This window comes from Zea mays, chromosome 3 (assembly GCF_902167145.1).
Source record: "Zea mays cultivar B73 chromosome 3, Zm-B73-REFERENCE-NAM-5.0, whole genome shotgun sequence".
NCBI lineage: Eukaryota > Viridiplantae > Streptophyta > Magnoliopsida > Poales > Poaceae > Zea > Zea mays.
In genome coordinates this window covers 4,729,785-4,746,771 of record NC_050098.1, presented here as the reverse complement: position 1 = coordinate 4,746,771, position 16,987 = coordinate 4,729,785, and the positions used below count along the sequence as shown (strand labels likewise).

Below are 16,987 nucleotides of genomic sequence, written 5' to 3'. Positions count from 1 at the left end.
CGTCGGCATTGGGAAAGCCGACGAAAATAGATATTTTTCGTCGGGACCGACGAAAATAGTTGCCTAATTTCGTCGAATTTATTTTCGGCGGCTATTTTCGTCGGTTTAGGCTTATTTTCGTGGGTTTTTGGCCCACGAAAATTTAGGCGTTTCCTGTAGTGGGCAGTCAGATCGAGACAGCTCCCAGGTCCCAGCTTGCAACAAACACACTAGCAAAGACATATTCTACTCGGAAACCAATGACACGCGGGAAGGAACCAAACCTTGCAGCTTGCAACATAGCAAACCACGAGGTCCCTTCCCTTGCCCCCCAGTCACTGAGCATCTCATGGAAAAGGTCAGCACATATATTTGTGTACCTACCACAAATCTACCAAGCTAAGACTTCTTCCATCCACCCCGACTAGAGATGGCCAAATGGGCCGTCCAGCCTGGTCCGGTGAAGCCCGGCCCGTTTTGAGCCCGGCCCCCAGACACGATTAGAAAACTGGGTTGGGCCATCTAAACACGCGGGCTCAATTTTCTGACCGAGCCCGGCCTGCAGCAGGCCTGCCGGCCCGTTTAGCACGAAAATAGCGGGACGAAAAGCAAGTTATACGGACCGGTAAGCACATTTTAGTGTAAAAAAGCGGATTTAACGGACTTAAAGGTAAACAGAGCATGCCGGACTAGCCCATCTTACCTAATTTTCTGTTTGAGCCTAATCCGCTTCGCTTATTCGTGCCGGGCTCAGACCGAGCCCAATCAGCAGGCTTCGTGCTAGGCTCGTGGGCCTCGTGTTTATTGGCCATCTATAACCCCGACCAAGATCACAAGAACAGGTGCTTCAACAAAGCTCCCAAGTCTCAGCATGGGTTTGAAAGATTTGATGCCATCACAGTGAAAATGCTCTTGGTGGCCAACTTCGTCTTGGCGAGCTGAGACTGAGATACACACACCATATTGCATTGCAGTTGCAGCGAACATCTCAAAACTACCTGACGATACACGAGTTTGGTCACCGAGACACTCGAATCGCCGCCAATAAACAAATCACCTCCCCCTCTCCTCACCTTCAGAGTCTCTACACGGCTGCTGCTGCTGCCTCCCTGTCCCTGTACATAGCATAGCATAGCGTATGCTACACATCCCCTCCCGGAAAAAGCGTGGGACCGAAACACATCGGAGGTTCCAACGCCAACCGATCTTGTTCGAGCGCCGGCCTTACTGCTGCACAGCCTGATAGCTGGAGCGGCTGGAAGGGAAGACTGGGATGGCGCCGAAATCGCCAGGTCTTATACCGCCCTGGTGATGTCCATGGTCCCTCCTCGCTCGCGACTTCTCCACCCGGGTTCGCCGGAACACTTCTTGGATTTGCCGGTCGTTCTCCTTCAGCATCTCGTCGACGTTGCTGCCTGAAGGACAGGTCAGGGGCCCAGAGTGGTGGATCTTGCTGCCTTTGGATCCGTAGCCCTGTTTCGTCAAGAGCCAGAAAATGGTCAGTTTTTTTTTCTTCCAAAAGTACTGGTAATGAACTAAGAATAGATGGGGTTGGTTTCGGTTTTGCCCCCTTTTTCATGTTTCATTGACCTAATACCTGGGTTTGCTAACCTATAATTTTTTTTTAGCTTGGCGATGCATGTTAAAATACAGTTCTGAACTAACATTGCAGTAACCATGGCTGAAACAGGACAATCAAGCTTTTCACCCTTTTGCATTTCAGGTAGGACGTTACTTACAATAGCTCCATCAGCCCTAATGTTCCTGTCATCCTTCTTCGGGAACACTTGATCGTACTTCCCACTGTTACTGAAATGCTCATTGATGGACTCCGACAGCCTCCGCCCATGAGCAAATGCTTCAGCTTGAGCGACCATTGTCCGGCCGCTATCGTCTGCCCGGGGACCTGATCTTGTCGACAAAACCACAGGGTGATTCGCAACACCAGGGACCTGAGGTTCACCATTTTTGCCGCCTCCAGCCTTTGATGGCTGGCTCTGGTTAACTAGAGGCCCAGAATGGAAGATCCTGGTTGGGTAGGCACGTTGTGGGTCTTCAGAAGACTCGGTAACAGGAGTTGGCCGGGGTGGTTCGATTCGGAATCCGGACGCGGAGTCTTCTTTGCAGGGATTGAACATTTCGCTCCTGCTCCTGGTATTAGCTTGGGCTTGCCTTTTCTGAGGTCAAAGATATTCATACAGCAAGCAACACAGGTTATGTATGGTTTGAAATGATAAAAAAAACAAGTAGTACATGTGCATCTCCAAAGCTAAAGATAAAGGAAGTGTCAACTGTCAACAAGTGGAGAATTACCTGCAATGATGATACTAATTCTGCATTTGCCTCAGGGGCAGGGACTGCTCTTGATTCTCTGGTTCTTCTTTCAGGGTCATGTTTATGTTGCTTTCCTCCAGTAACACCTTGCCTAAAAAGTGCATGACTATGATTTGTAAAAAAAAAATCAAATGTATGACAACAATGCTGGTTGCCTTTTGCTTGAGTATTGAAATTTAAATAGCACAAATGGAGCAGGCAATGAACTAAAGGAAATAGAAAGAAAAATGAAACAAGTAGTGCAGGTCTAATAAACAGGACATGCTAATACATGAAAAAGGAAAATAAATGTTATAATTCTGTGTAGGTGTAGGGGAAGCAGCATCCATGTATGGCATTGTATGCAATGTTGTGTAATATATAAAGAAAGAGGGGATTGACAGATTCACCTCATCACTCTGTTTCACAACATCTATCCCTTGGGCACAGAGAACGACAATCAAGGAAGAAAAGATAACAATTGCTGTCCTCTGTTACATGACTCACACCAGTAACTCAATTTTTCAACTATCACAGTGTGAGTACAAATGGCAAAAGGTGCACAAAGATATCGTGGACGATGGATCTTTTGAAATGGAGATAGTATATGTTCATGTGATTCTGAAAAACATAATAATATTCATCTAAGTTTGATGGGCTCGACAAAGATAGATTTGGTGCACCATGGCCTAGTGAAGTGCTTATATCATTGCCTCATTAAGAATTGTTTTTGATCGATAGATAAAATGCGAGCACCAAGTTGGATGTGCTTACCTTCGAGCTTCCTCCTCCCGACGTTTTGCATCAAACTCTTTGCTTGGGGGGTACCTAGGCAAGCTTGAAGGATTGCAGGCATATGGTTTTGTTGTAAAAAACTACAGACACAACAGTAAGTTCAAAGTCAATTATTTAAGGCGAGATGAATGAAATAGAAAGGAAACAATGCCATTTTTGGGCATATTACTTGATAATAGAAGGAGAAAAGTGGCTATTCCAATAAGATTAAAAGCATGACATCGAAATGTACGGTGCTACCCCTTCTTCCTGATTGCCAGACTATCGTCTATCGAGTATAGACTGGCAACTGGTAAGCACAAAATAGTTCGTTTTGCCATGTTCAAACTCAAATTATAAAATATTTCAAGTAATGCAAAAAATGAGTATTGAAACAACATGTCTCATAAAAAAGAATGACCAGTTCGAAAACAAAGACAAATGTCTTGTGTTGCTGGAGATAGGTTTAAGAGGGAAATTGTATACCTCACTTTGCAATGCAGAAGACGCAGTTCCACGATCAGCTGGGTCTACTGAAAGAAGAACATCTACTAATGCCAGAGCAGGAACAGGGAACTCTTTAAATGTTTCTGGTACACGCCTTGCATACGGGTGTTGCGGTTTGAAAATGGTGGCATGGGGAAGCTTAGATTTCCTCCAATAATCCTCTGACGGTGAACCACAGAGTTTAAATATTTTATGCAACTGCTCAACCTAGAAACAGTGGAGAAGCTTTACAACTTAGTTTTATAAACAAATATAACTGCTGGAGAGATTCTCTTGCAGTATTTACTTAGTGTGAGGGAAGCTTGTTAGCATACCTCTGTTCTACCAGGCATGATAGGCTTGCCAGCATATAGCTCGGCAAGAATGCAGCCAGCACTCCAGAGGTCTACAGCAACACCATAATTGGTGGCACCAAGCAAGAGCTCTGGTGGCCTATACCATAGCGTGACAACACGACTAGTCAAAGGGTGTCGTTGTTCAGGATCAAAGAAACTTGCTAATCCAAAATCTGCTATCTTCAATATGCCTCGGTTATCAATCAAGAGATTTGAACCCTTAATGTCACGGTGCAGAATGTGACGGCTGTGGCAATGCTCAAGACCACGGAGGAGCTGTTGCATGTAACACTTTACCTGGACAACAATGGTGCTTATCATCAGCATGTTCTGATCATAGTTTATACAAATAGCTAGTTCATTTCAAGAATGCTATACTGGATACCAGGCGATTTTGTCAACTCTTTTATTTCTCTGGGACTGATACATGCACATCTAGTGATGCTTACTGTCAGCATGTACTGACCATAGTTCATGCAGTAGCTAGTTCTCACCTCGTTTCTAAAATGGTACTAACTACCACTGTACCAGGCAATGTTGATAACTCTTTTCTCTCTCCAGAACTAAGGTAGTAGCAGGAATATTGACAGGTGAATACAATAAAAAAAACTCGACCTGCGGGGGTAAGACAACCTCCGGGTATTGTATTAAGAAGACCTTCTCGCACAGGTCAAGAAAACCCCCGAACCCTAGCCTCACCCATACACAGCGGCACTATAGCCCATGTGAGCATGACCGCGACCGGGGCCAGATCTTAGACTTATGCTTTGGCGTGGAACATAAGGGGATTTTTTTTAACCACAGCCTTAAATTCGCTCTCACGGGGAGTCGAACTTAGGACCTGAGGAGTGCTACTCAATACTCATACCACTTAACCAACTCAACTACAGGCCCTTTCACAGGTGAATACAATAAGAACCACAACAATATGACTACATACCTGAGACTCAGTAAATTTTACTCCAGGGAAAGAAGCTAGTCCGGCTAGATCATGCTCCATGTACTCAAAAACAAGATATAAGCTGCAGGACATTCTTGATGTTACTAGACCCTCTAGTTTGATAACATTTGGATGATCAAGTCGGCGCAAAATGAGGATTTCCCTTGCCATAAATTTCACGCTCTCAGGTTCCAAATTATCAAACCGCACTTTCTTCAAAGCAACAATCTTCTCCTTTTCGAGGTCACGAGCTCTGTAAACATTACTGTATGTACCCTGACCAATCTGAATAAACACGAACCATTATTGAAGAAAATTCCCCAGGCAATAAAATTTAGAGGTATCAGTCTTCACAGTGAATTAATTCCACCAAAACTGCACACGATTTCAACAACTCAGTCCAAACCTAAGTTCTAGAAATGGTTTGAAGTATTTCAGCAAAATATCAGTGCCTGCCTTCACAGTCATTCCCCTTCATTCCAAACTGTAAGTTGTTTTAGTTTTTCTAGGTACATAGTTTTTGCTATAAGTCTATATGTACATTATGTCTACAAACATAATAAAATCTATGGATTTGAAAAAAGCCTAACCGACTTACAATTTAGAATGAAAGGAGTATAAACCTAAAGTATCAATCCAGAACAGAGTAAACAGAACACTACTCTTTGTTATACCGATTCAGCAGAAGTGATCAGTCTGTCTCTTTGCCGCTCTTAGCAGAATATTTCACTATTTCTAATTAAACAACATTTGCCTTGGTGAGGTGGTCAGGAACATGCTGGAGACCTGAACTACCACACTCTGTAATTTCGTTGCAGAAGTAATGAAATTCGGTTGTTTAACCGTTGTGGAAAAGAATAACTACATTTGCAGGAAAAAGGCAGAACAAATTCGAAGAGCAGTAGTCGTACAATTTTAATTTCATTCCTGGTACAAAAGACCAAACTTTGTCACATTCTTACCAAAAGCTTGCTAGCAATGCCTACTATTCGTAGGTTCCACGGTCCACTAAAACAAACAAAAATGTCCAAAAGAAAGGAAATGCCACAGCGTTTTCGCATCCAACACAAAAGGCACCCCCCACTGATAACGGGATGATGTCATTTCCTATCGTCCCCAGCTGCCATCGCCAGACAACAAAAACGAATCCAAGAAATGAAAATATCTCGCGACATCAAATCCTTTCCGCGTCGCTGGAAATATTCCATGTATAACGTAACGTTTCCTCATTTACCGCGCAATGTTACTGATCCCCATCTGTTCACAGAGAGCAGTAACTCAACTTATCTTCTCATCTAGCAATAGAAATCCCAAAAAAAACTTAAAATTTACAGCATAATTTCACATATTATTAATGTTATGAGATTCCGGCACGGGCGAAAGGCAAGAGCAAAATGGGAAGATAACGAAGTAACATGGGCGAAGCAACGAAGAAGGTCCTACCTTGTCGAGCTTCTCGAACGACTCGGCGCGGCGGGGCACCCATCCGCGCACGGCCTCCGGGGCGACGGCGACGAGCCACGGCGGCCACCCCACGGCCACATGCTCCGCCTCAACCGCCCTCGGCACCGGGCTCCTCACCTGGCACACCGCCGCCATCGCCATCATTGCTCGCCTCCTCTCGAGCGCCTCCTCCCTTCCGCTTCCTGCCCTCACATGCTGCTGAAGCTGGAGCTGCTGCTGTTTCCGTGCTTCCTCCTTGCTCCTCACCGCCGCCGAGAGCTTCGCGGCCGGCGGAGGCGTCGCGCGGCACTGGCCGTCGTCAAAGGCGGAGGGGCGGCCGCAGACGCAGCCCATGGCGCCGGCTGTGACAGCAACGGCGCCGGGGCGTCGAAGGGAGTTACCTGTCCGGCTCAGCTTAGCCGGCGCTGCCGCCGGGAAGGGAGAGGCATGCGGCGAATGGATCTTGCGGCTAAGATTTGGCTCGCGCGGATTAGGGTTAGGAGTGGTGTGGCACTGTGGTGGTGGCGGAGGAAGGGGGCAAACGGTGGCGCGGGCGCGGTGAAAGTAGTGGAACTGTGGGAGTGGAAGGGGAGCAGCAACCAGCAACGGCCACTGGGCAGTGGGCACTGGCCACTCGCAGTGGCAGGACGGCAGGAGGCGGCGGCTTCGAGAGAGGATGGACGTATCTGTAAATTTGGTTTATGCAAGGGTGTCTTTGGAGGTGTTTAAATACAGGGACTAAACTTTAGTACCTATTGCGACATATGTTTGTATGGTAGTTAGAAAATTAAATATAATCTGACTATAAAGCTAAATATACAGATTTTTTATTATAAAAATGTTCCAGCCTTCTACATACATGTATTACAAATTGATAATTAATTGAACACCCACAATAGAATGAATGTAAACTCCCTTAGGAGGAACACATTAATGCTTCAAGTGTCCTCCAATCTAATATTAGACTTTCATCCATGCCTTGTGAAGATCTCCACGGCTACTTACTTTAATGCTCGACACACTAAAAAACCTCAAGTTAATCTTCTTCTTTTTGCAATAATCTCTGAAATCTGAACCAATATGTCCCCTGAAAAGAACTAATTTTCAAATTTCACCTTGAAACTAGGTGTTAGGCGTTGCTAGGGATGTCCTCATCAGATACACCCTTTTACCTGAGAACTAATTATACATATAAGTATTAAATTGTAAGACAAACATATTAAAAAATAATTATTCCATTATTAGCCCATGATATGAGTTGCTCGGTACAAATTTGCTAATTATGGATTAGTTATGTTTAATAAATGTGTCTTATCGTTTAGTCTTCATTTATATAATTAGTTTTGAAATTACACTATATTTAATACTCCTAGTTGATATCCAAACATTTGATATTCAATATGATATGGACTAAACTTTAGTCAGAAAAATCAAACACTACTTTGTTATTTGGATGTATTTTTTTGCACGTGAGGACTTCAAAGCTCTACAATTTCTGGAGGTGGAGAAATAGTCAAATAGAATGAGATTCGAGGTTTTGTTAGTATTTTAGAAACGGCATGGGGAAATTCCGTGCCACCCCTTTCACTTTGGATTTGGGTTTGGCTTTACCATGAAATTTCACTTTGAATGATGAAATTAGGTATTTTCATACAAAAAAAATGTGTAGAACTTAAATAACACTTTAATAGCTTGTTTGGATGCATGTGATTCGAAAGGATTGAGGGGCGTATAGTCTCTTGCTATTCTATTTTAACTAGTAATGGATTATATGTCCCTCGATTCCCTATGCATCTAAATAAGCCCTAAGTGATTTCGGACAATGGTTTTAGCCTTAAAAAAGAAAGACTAGTGGTGAGACCAAACATCTCGAAGGCGTTGCACATGTTACAAAAAAATCATATGCAATATGCTACATTATGGATCTTGAGATTTTAGACGCCCGAGACAATATTTAAAATAAAGGCACTTCTTATTTTTTATATTTAAATATTGCCAATATAAGCATTTGATATATATCTAAAAATATTCATATGAAACAACAACTAAATAAAAAGATGCATATTATAATATTACCTTAAAATTTTCTTTTAACTCGCTTAAATATCGCTAAGTTGTGGTCAAGTCACGATTACCAACTCTTCGACGCTTCGCTACTGAATATTGGACCATTATTGATAGTCTAACTACTGTATATATACTTAGGCTCGAGCTCTATGGCCTTGGGGGCTCGCCGCGGTGGACCCTCTGTCCCACCCTTAGGGCTGACACTCATGCTGGATGCACATTATTGCTTTACCAACCGTGCCAAGAAAACATAGTGAGTGACTTAATTTTTTAGCAAGGCTTGTGGCTTGGGCTCTCATCAGTAATATCACAGGTTGTGAGTATGTTATTTACAAGTATCATCAGTGTTTTTGTGTGAAAATGTTCGTATCTAAAGTTTATAATTTCAGGTTTTGCTCCACCCCTGTAGGTGACTTTTAGTACCCAAATTTTGTAGCGTGAACGAAGCTAGTCCCTCTTGGGGGCGCGGTCCTGAAATACCACCTGTATTTTGTCAACACCATTTATTGTCACCGGTAGAGTAAAATGCTATGTGGAACAATATTGTTAGATAGTAGCCAGGAACCCCTTGAGCATTCAACGCCATTATATTTCCTAAAAGGGGAAAGAATGAAATCATAAGGAAAAATAAATGGTATATTACTTCGAACTTCATTGTACGGGATTAGAACAATGTTTGATTCATGATCATAACTCGCCACATCATAAACCTAGCTAGACGTGCCACTGTTTGCTTAGACATATGTTTTTGGTCCATGCTACGACTACTACGGCGTGTGTTATTATTAATCTTTCTTAAACTTGGTTGACCGATCCTCCTGAATCCTGCCTGCGGTAGAGGGGGGGGGGGGGGGGGGGGGGGGGCGGGGGGCGGTCAAGTCAAGTGCATCTGCACTGCAGACATACACGTACAGAATTAAACACGGAAGCTGTGCTGTTGTTCGCTGCAGTGTCCCTGCGCCTGGGGGCCCTTCGCGCAGGCTACCAACTACCATCTCTCTCGCTGCGCAGGCGCAGCTGGAGCAAGCTTGCTGACGCCGCGGGGCCGGCCGCCTCACCCTCCCTGCCCGGTTAAAAAGAAAATTTGGCGGGTAACGGCAGGCTCGTTCCCGCCTCCACCGCGGCGCCGGCGCGCACCTCGATGGACTTTTTATGTTTGTTTAAAAAGCAAAGCAAAAAAATAAAAAAAGAAGAAGGTGGCGTTATCTATTTGATGGCATCCATCGCTTATTGTACTGCAAAGCCTTCCTTTATTAGCAGTGCCTTATTACTAGCTTACTTGGATTTGGATGCATGCGACTGGCTGGTAGTAGTAGGATCAAACGAAAGGCCAACGACATTAGTCTAGCTAGGAGAGAGAGCCAGCATCATCAGAGCATCAGAGACAGGTCATGTATATGCAGCAAAATCTGATACCGTTGTGGATGGATCGATCGATAGGATAAAACAGGATAACATGGGTCCGTACGTCCAACATCACCAGCGGCTGCGGCTGCTGCTGCTGCGAGATTAATTAGAGCCGCAACAGCCGAATGAATCATCACTTGCGTACGTAATTGCTTCCACACGACATGAGATCATATATTTGGCCCATGTGTGTGGCTTGTCGTGTACCAACAAGCATGTAGCTAGGCCAGGGGTGGCTTACCTTGGAGCACATGGAGATGGATGGATATATGAATGGAGCAGCGCTGGAGCCTGGAGCCTGGAGCCTGCAGGCCGGCCGGATTGGATTGGATCTATGGAATTGGCTAGCTGCATTCGCATTGCAGAGCGACCAGGCCAGCCAGTACTGGCCCCCCTCGCCTAGTAGGCGGCCCTCAAGCTCGAGCACGGAGCACATGCATGTCTGCTTCGGCTTCGGACGATATATACGTAGATGATTATTGCATATTATGGTTACGTAGTCGTAGTCTCGTCGATCGTAGGGTATTAACCTCAGTTCTAACAAACTGTCGATCGAGGAGGCCAGACGAAGAAGAAGACAAGCAAAACAAGGTGGCAGAACAAGAGACAAACAACTTTGTTGCTCCAGACTCGCCCGCGCGCGGCGGCATGCACACACACAGCGAACGGTACGTTACTTTGAAGTCCAAGTCGTCCTCCTACGTACGAGTACGACTGTACGAGTAGAGGGCTAGAGGCCGGAGGTATCAGACGAAGAGAAGCATGCATGTGATGAGAGAGAGTCAGAGAGACTGTGTGCCATCGCTCGTCAGTGTCTGCTGGGATCCGTCGTCGTCCACGAGACGACCATGCCATCGTCCTCGTCCTCGTCCATGCATGCACGAGAGAGAGAGAGACGACATATATGCATGCACGTGAGAGAGAGACGACATGAGACCGAGACCGAGCGAATCAAGTTTGGCTAGCTAAGGACGCGCGCTCTCGTCCGATGCCCGATCCCTTCCGATCCGGCCGCGCGCGAGCGAGCAGGCGCCGCATGCAGCAGCAGCAGCACTAGTGCACTGCAGTGTGCAGTGCAGTCGTAGTAGCTACTCGCCTGCTCGTTCTTGCATTGTCACGCGGTGCAGAGAGCAGGCAGCAGCAGCGAGGTTGCATGCAGCATGCATGTGCAACGCTCCCGGTCCTCCCGTGAAATATACACGCAGGACGCAGCTTCCAGCTCAAAGCTCATACAGGTCTGCACTAATAACTCCATCCAACACTGGCCTCTCGAGTTCTCTTGCACGTTGCTGCAACTCCATTGACCTTCAATCCTTCATCAGTCCCGGGTTTGTTTGGAAAACAGTCCGGTAGGCTAAGCCTTTGTTTAGATGTATAGACATATAGGTGTTGTTTGGTTCATGAAATGTAACGTAAAGGGTAACGGTAACGGTTTACACTTGATTACTGTCTGTAACAAGTTTGAATAGTCCGATATCAATTTTTAGTATGGTATCTGATTACGGTTGGACTAAAACAAACATGATGTAACGTTATCACTTACCTATTACGTTACAAATATGTGAACCAAACAGTACCATATATCTTAGGGTGTTGTTTGTATGCGATGGTAATGGTTCACACTTCAGTACTGGCGCTAATAAGTTTGAATAGTCCAGTATCAATTACTATTATTGCGGTATATGATTACGATTGAACTTAAACAAACATGATTTAACGTTATCAGTTACCCATTATGTTACAAATATGTGATTCAAACGACACCTAAGCCCTTTACCTTATGGTGGCTCTCGTTCATATCACTTATCGACCACTAGTTGCTCGTCGGCGTCGGAGACCATCCTTTGTCGACTACTTTTTATGATCCATATATCTTTATATATCTCAATTACTTTTAGGCTAAAAATATATTAGAACTCTAGTATATCAAATAGACGGGTATGGGGCATGCTAAAATACTGAATCCGCCCCCATGCCGTTAGCACGTCACGACTCTCGGTGTCCTTCCACGACATTGGCTCACTATCGGAACAGAGTTCTTTGCCGAGTGCCTGCGATATGGAAAAAACACACAAAAAAAAAGTTGTAGGTCTTGAAAAGTTATGAAACTTTGTAGTTGACAATGTTTTGGTTTGAAATTATCTTGTCATGCAAAACTATGCTTGAATTTTAAAATTTGAATTTTTTAAACTACCTCGGATGGGAAAAAACATCAAAATAAAAGTGGTAGGTCTTCAAATTTAATGAAACTTTGTAATTGAAATTTTTTTATTTGAAATAATCTTATCATTGAAAAATTCGTGTGAAGTTTTCAAATTTGAAATTCAAATTTCATAAACGTCCTCGGATGTAGAAACTATCGAAATAGAACTTGTAGATCAAATTTGAAATTCAAATTTTCAAATGAATTAATTCAGTACATCAAATAATCAAATTACTCTCGGTTTGTTATAGTACATGAGGAATGAAAACGTAATATAGACACAGTTGATAAAATAGTGTAGTTAATGGGTATGTTAATGAGTAGTGGTTGGAAAGTTGTTCCCCATAATATAAAATAAAAAACGTTATGCTATTTTTGGGTTTTTTTTGTGAATCTTAATTTGCCGAGTGTTTTTCGACGCTCGGCAAAGTTTTTGCCGAGTGCTCGAAAAAAATTAATCGTTAAAGAACTCTTTACCGATAAAATATTTGTCGAGTGTAACACTCGACATAGAACGCGAGTCCGGTAGTGTTAGGTTTGCAACAATGTTGTGACATGGTAAACATATTCTATGGTGATAGAACTTTGTCATGGCTCTCCTAGCAATATTTTCTCGGACATCTTTGATACCCAGATGTCCTTGCTGTGGCCCTATTAAACTAACTAAATTCTACATAATAATACATCTAACTACCTACCTACCTACCTGCCTAAGTAAAAACCTCTCTATCTCTATACATGGAGGGAAGTTGGGCCGCACGATTATGGGCCCGGGAAAAGCAGGATCACGTCTGGGCTTCCAAACCAGCTCTGGCAGTTGCAGTTTGGTGCGCGGGCGTCAAAAGAGGCTGGGTGGAGTAGTACCCGACTAGTAGGCGGGTGTCGCCAAAAGAGTCTTGGAGTACTGGACGGGCCTGGAAATGAAAGCCCACGAGACACGCGTGCAGCCGCAGATGCTATGGCTCGGCGCGCGGTTTCAGCTCCTATCGGTCCTACCTACCCACCTACCTACCGGGAGACTCCTGTTGATAACTCCAGCCACCAGGAGAGACAGACAGCTGAGCTGAGATGAGCAGTGCACTGCACTGCACGCGGCGCCGCCCGCACCTGCACCTGCACCTGCACCTGCATGCGTTCGTGTCTCTGCATGCGCTCCGCCGGCCGGCGCCGGCCGCCAGATGCGTTTGCCTGCGCGCTGATGCCTTGACCTTGATGGGCGGCGCGCTGTCCGCCATGCATGCATGCGGGCGGGTGCGTGTCCTGTACTCCTGTGTCCACTGTCCGTGCATGCATCTTCTAGCTAGCTGAGCCTGAACGGATGCCTGCCTGCCTGCTGGTGACGCTGTTAATGGCACGGCATGGGGGGACATCCATTTCCATTGCGGTCGTGCATGCACGTACGCGGGCGGAGGAATTAAAGCCCGCAACAACTTGGATCAACTACATACAACGATACAAAGCTAGGTATAGTAGGCGCACATGCTCGGCGGTCGGCGCTCGATCGATCAGCGCTCAGAGCGGTGGTTTTTGTCGATCGCGAAACCAGCATGTATGTCACACTGTTACCACCATGCAAAAGCCCAAGCAGCAGCCGCATGTCAAGTTAACCACTGCACAGTGCACATGCTATATAGCTGCAACATGCACGCAGGAACTGGCCGGCGGCGAATATATAATGTATGCAGCGCAGTTGATCGTCGTCCCTGTCCTGTCACAGTCCACTAACGCACGCACAGGCCTGGCCGTCCATGGATCGAACCCGTAGACCGCTAGTTTAGCTGTGCCCGTGAAGAGCTGCTACTATATCTGAGAGTTTGGTGCCCGAATCGATGGCCGCGTGTGTGCCCTGAATGCAAAGCTTCCCAACTGTTCTGTTCACGGCCTGAAAGGCGTCACTCACGCGCGTGCGTGCGTGCAAGTGCATGCCGCATGCACGTGGTGTCCATGCATGCAGTAGATCGTCGTTCCCGCGCTTTTGCACCGATCGTGCCTGTGCGTACTTTGCGTTGCGGGCGCCCTTCGTCCTTCCACGCAAATCCAAAGGCATGTTAGATAGAGGAAGACGTACACTATGCATGGCAATATGGCATGGCAATGGCACACCCTATACATGACCCGAATACCCGATGCAAACGCACAAGAGATGTATAGAGGGTTCCGGAAATCGATGTCCGTATCTTTGCTCCAACGACCGCAGCATGCATGAAGCAGCTAGGTCTCCCATCATTTTCATCAGGCTATCCCATACCTAACTTCCTAATAACTACCCGACACTGTGTGCATGGGATACGCAAATGCAATTATGAAATGCAATGGGTAGTTGCGTACGTGCTGTAATGATGATGTTCTCTCCCGATCTTTCTCAGCTCTTCGATCTGGTCGTCGTCACAACAACCGGATTCCGCTCATGCACAATGCTGCATGTGTGATGTGTGTTCTCCTTTTTATTTATTTAACTGCTATACAATCGGTTTCTGCTGACGCACGGTACTAATTCTTCTACTCAGGATGATTATTAGTAATATATATACTCCTACATGTCAGTAGAAGTAACAATATAGAGCATGCATGGTTATGAGAGGTCAATAGAATAATTCATGTATGTACATTGACGTTTTTTAAAAGAAAATGTCAGCAAAAAAAAGAACAGATTTTTACTAGTGATTTTCTTCACAAATATCGCAAGTGAAGGCACGGACGGTTTTCTTATTAGCCTAGCACCTCTACAGATAATTAGAAATTGAATCTTCTGAACTTTTACTCCCTATATATAGTCGAATGTTCAGTCCTCCAATATATAGCAAATTGCAGGAGAGGTTTAATGTATGCCCTGATATAGCTGAACTCCAGATGAGACTGCTATATGCTGTACGGTTCATGGAAGGCAGCATATATATATAGATACACGTTGCCTGCAGAAATTAATTAATTAGTTAATTAATCGAATGCATGTAATCATGCGCAGCGCCGCCGTGGCAAGTGCCAATGATCGCAAAAGCAACCGATTATTTCAGGGATTGATGGATCGACGCTGACGCACGGTTGGCTCGTCCATTTCCGCATCATGGCGACAACTATATATGTACAAGCAGGCCTGGTTGGTTCAGAGTTTAAAGTTCAGACTTCAGATAAGTTCAGTCCGGTTCGGACTTCGTTCAGAGTGAACGCAAAGCCTCTCTGGCTCATTGGGAAGCCAAAGGCGTTGGCTGGCCTGGCCTGGCCATGCGAGCGTCGTCATGCCATGCGAACCATGCATTGCACTTGCATGGGCGACGCATGCCACTGCTCTCACAAACAGTTTACCTCTGGTCGTCGACGACTCGTCGTCGTCCGTCAGAGTTAATTAAATAATAATGGTGTGGACCGATCCCGCGAGCGGCGTCAATTTCTGCTGGGCATGTTTTTTCTTATATATAGAAAAGACGAGTGAGATGTTCGATCGAGATGTGGAATCCCGGCCGGCCTCCATGATCTTCAACTCTGTCAGGGGTTACCCATGCCTGATTAAGCAACAGTCCATGTCCATATGTGTATCGGCAATAGTAGTAATGGCCATATTGGCGAGGGCAGCGCTGTTCGCTGCAACGTCGCTGTTGCCACTGCATGCTGTTACGCGTCGCGCGGGTCTTCCTCCCCCCTACTTATACACCCGCCGGCCCAGCAACGCCCCCGTCCTCTCTCTACAGCTAGCTACCTAGCTAGAGCTAGTATCTACCCGCCATTGCATTGCACCACCTCTGTCCTCGATCTCTATTGCTCGACCATACACACACACACACACACGATCGACTGCTCCAGCTCGCGCGGGAGAAGCTCGCCGGCGGTCGATCAGCTACAGCTAGTAGCTTGGACTAATAACTCTGCTGTATCTGTATGGATATGGCAATGAGCCAGCACAGCTCCGACACCTCGTCCACGTCCTCCTACTCGTCCGACCCCTCCTCCACGTCGTCCACCAGCCCGCGCGCCGCCGCCGGCACCAGCAACGGCAAGAAGCGCCCGCACGACGGCGCCGCCGCCGCCGCCCCGGCGTACCGCGGCGTCCGCATGCGCGCGTGGGGCAAGTGGGTGTCGGAGATCAGGGAGCCCCGCAAGAAGTCGCGCATCTGGCTGGGCACCTTCCCGCGCCCGGAGATGGCGGCGCGCGCGCCGTGCTCAACTTCCCGGCCCTCGCGCGCCACCTCCCGCGCCCGGCCTCCCTGGCGCCGCGCGACGTCCAGGCCGCCGCCGCGCGCGCCGCCGTCATGCACGAGCCAGAGCCTCAACGACCTGATGAGCCCGGACGGCAGCCCGTGGAGGAGGTGGCCCTGGCCGCCGAGCTGGTGTTCGACGACCTGGCGCCTCTGTGGGTGGAGGACGTGGTGGAGTTGGGCCCGTGCCCGTCCCAGCATAGCTCGTGGACGCCGTGCGATGGGCTCGACGCCGCCGCCGCCTGTCTCCACTCTCTCCCTCTCTTGTGGGACTACTAGCTGCTACTAGGCTCCTTGCTCCGTTTGTACATGGCCTTGAACCATTTTCGTTTCCGCTTGTTTTTTTTTTTTTGGTTTTCACTTGTTTTCATATATCCACCGGAGCTACCTACAAAGAGTAAATCCCTACTCGCACTGTACTACTTCTCGTATATTTGGACTAAATTTTGGCGGGTAGCCATCGCTTAAACCAATCATTATGTGCAGCACATGTCTGTTCGGGCACCGGGCAGACATGTCGAGGGCGGCTTGTTTGGAGTTCGGACAGGGCAGGGACATGCAAACCACACACCTGTATGTGCAGCACCGTGTTAACGGTCTTGAAAACTACTAGCGTGTTTTTTTTGACTGGGTGCGTACTATCTATTTTGCTGTGCGGCAGCAGGCTTTTAGTACACACATGCATGCATCGAGACGCTGCCAAAAACGATACTTCCTCCGTTTCATTTTAGTTCATCAGTTTCGTTTTAGTTATGGCTGAATAGTGTAAAATTAAATTATCTAACGATAATGAAAACGAAACAAAGAGAGTATCTCTGATCCGTTAGCT

At 46.3% G+C, this 16,987-nt stretch overlaps 1 protein-coding gene, 1 long non-coding RNA gene and 1 pseudogene across 3 annotated transcripts; 2 read left to right on the top strand and 1 right to left on the bottom strand.

Moving 5' to 3' along the window:
• Positions 1-925: 925 nt before the first annotated feature.
• On the bottom strand, positions 926-6,920 carry LOC100279958 (uncharacterized). The gene is made up of 8 exons (NM_001361007.1): positions 6,292-6,920; positions 4,849-5,133; positions 3,888-4,205; positions 3,553-3,780; positions 3,067-3,167; positions 2,293-2,404; positions 1,719-2,156; positions 926-1,452 (listed from the first exon to the last, which is right to left on the bottom strand). The coding sequence occupies exons 1-8, from the start codon at positions 6,643-6,645 to the stop codon at positions 1,204-1,206; spliced, it is 2,085 nt and encodes a 694-aa protein (NP_001347936.1). The 5' UTR covers positions 6,646-6,920; the 3' UTR covers positions 926-1,203.
• Positions 936-2,503, top strand: LOC109945371 (uncharacterized). The gene is made up of 2 exons (XR_002268575.3): positions 936-1,477; positions 1,703-2,503. It is a non-coding gene; the product is annotated as an uncharacterized lncRNA (long non-coding RNA).
• Positions 6,921-15,642: 8,722 nt separating the features above from the next.
• On the top strand, positions 15,643-16,631 carry LOC103649611 (ethylene-responsive transcription factor ERF039-like; annotated as a pseudogene). Its single transcript, NR_163833.1, has one exon. The product of NR_163833.1 is annotated as an ethylene-responsive transcription factor ERF039-like (transcript).
• The last annotated feature ends 356 nt before the right edge of the window (positions 16,632-16,987 follow it).

Excerpts from the sequence above, each read along its gene's own strand:
- LOC100279958 (NM_001361007.1), bottom strand. The coding sequence starts at position 6,645 with ATGGGCTGCGTCTGCGGCCGCCCCTCCGCCTTTGACGACGGCCAGTGC. Across the intron at positions 3,168-3,552 it reads CTTCTGCATTGCAAAGTGAG|TTTTTTACAACAAAACCATA; the intron begins GTATACAATTTC and ends TTGTGTCTGTAG. Across the intron at positions 1,453-1,718 it reads TTAGGGCTGATGGAGCTATT|GGCTACGGATCCAAAGGCAG; the intron begins GTAAGTAACGTC and ends TTGACGAAACAG.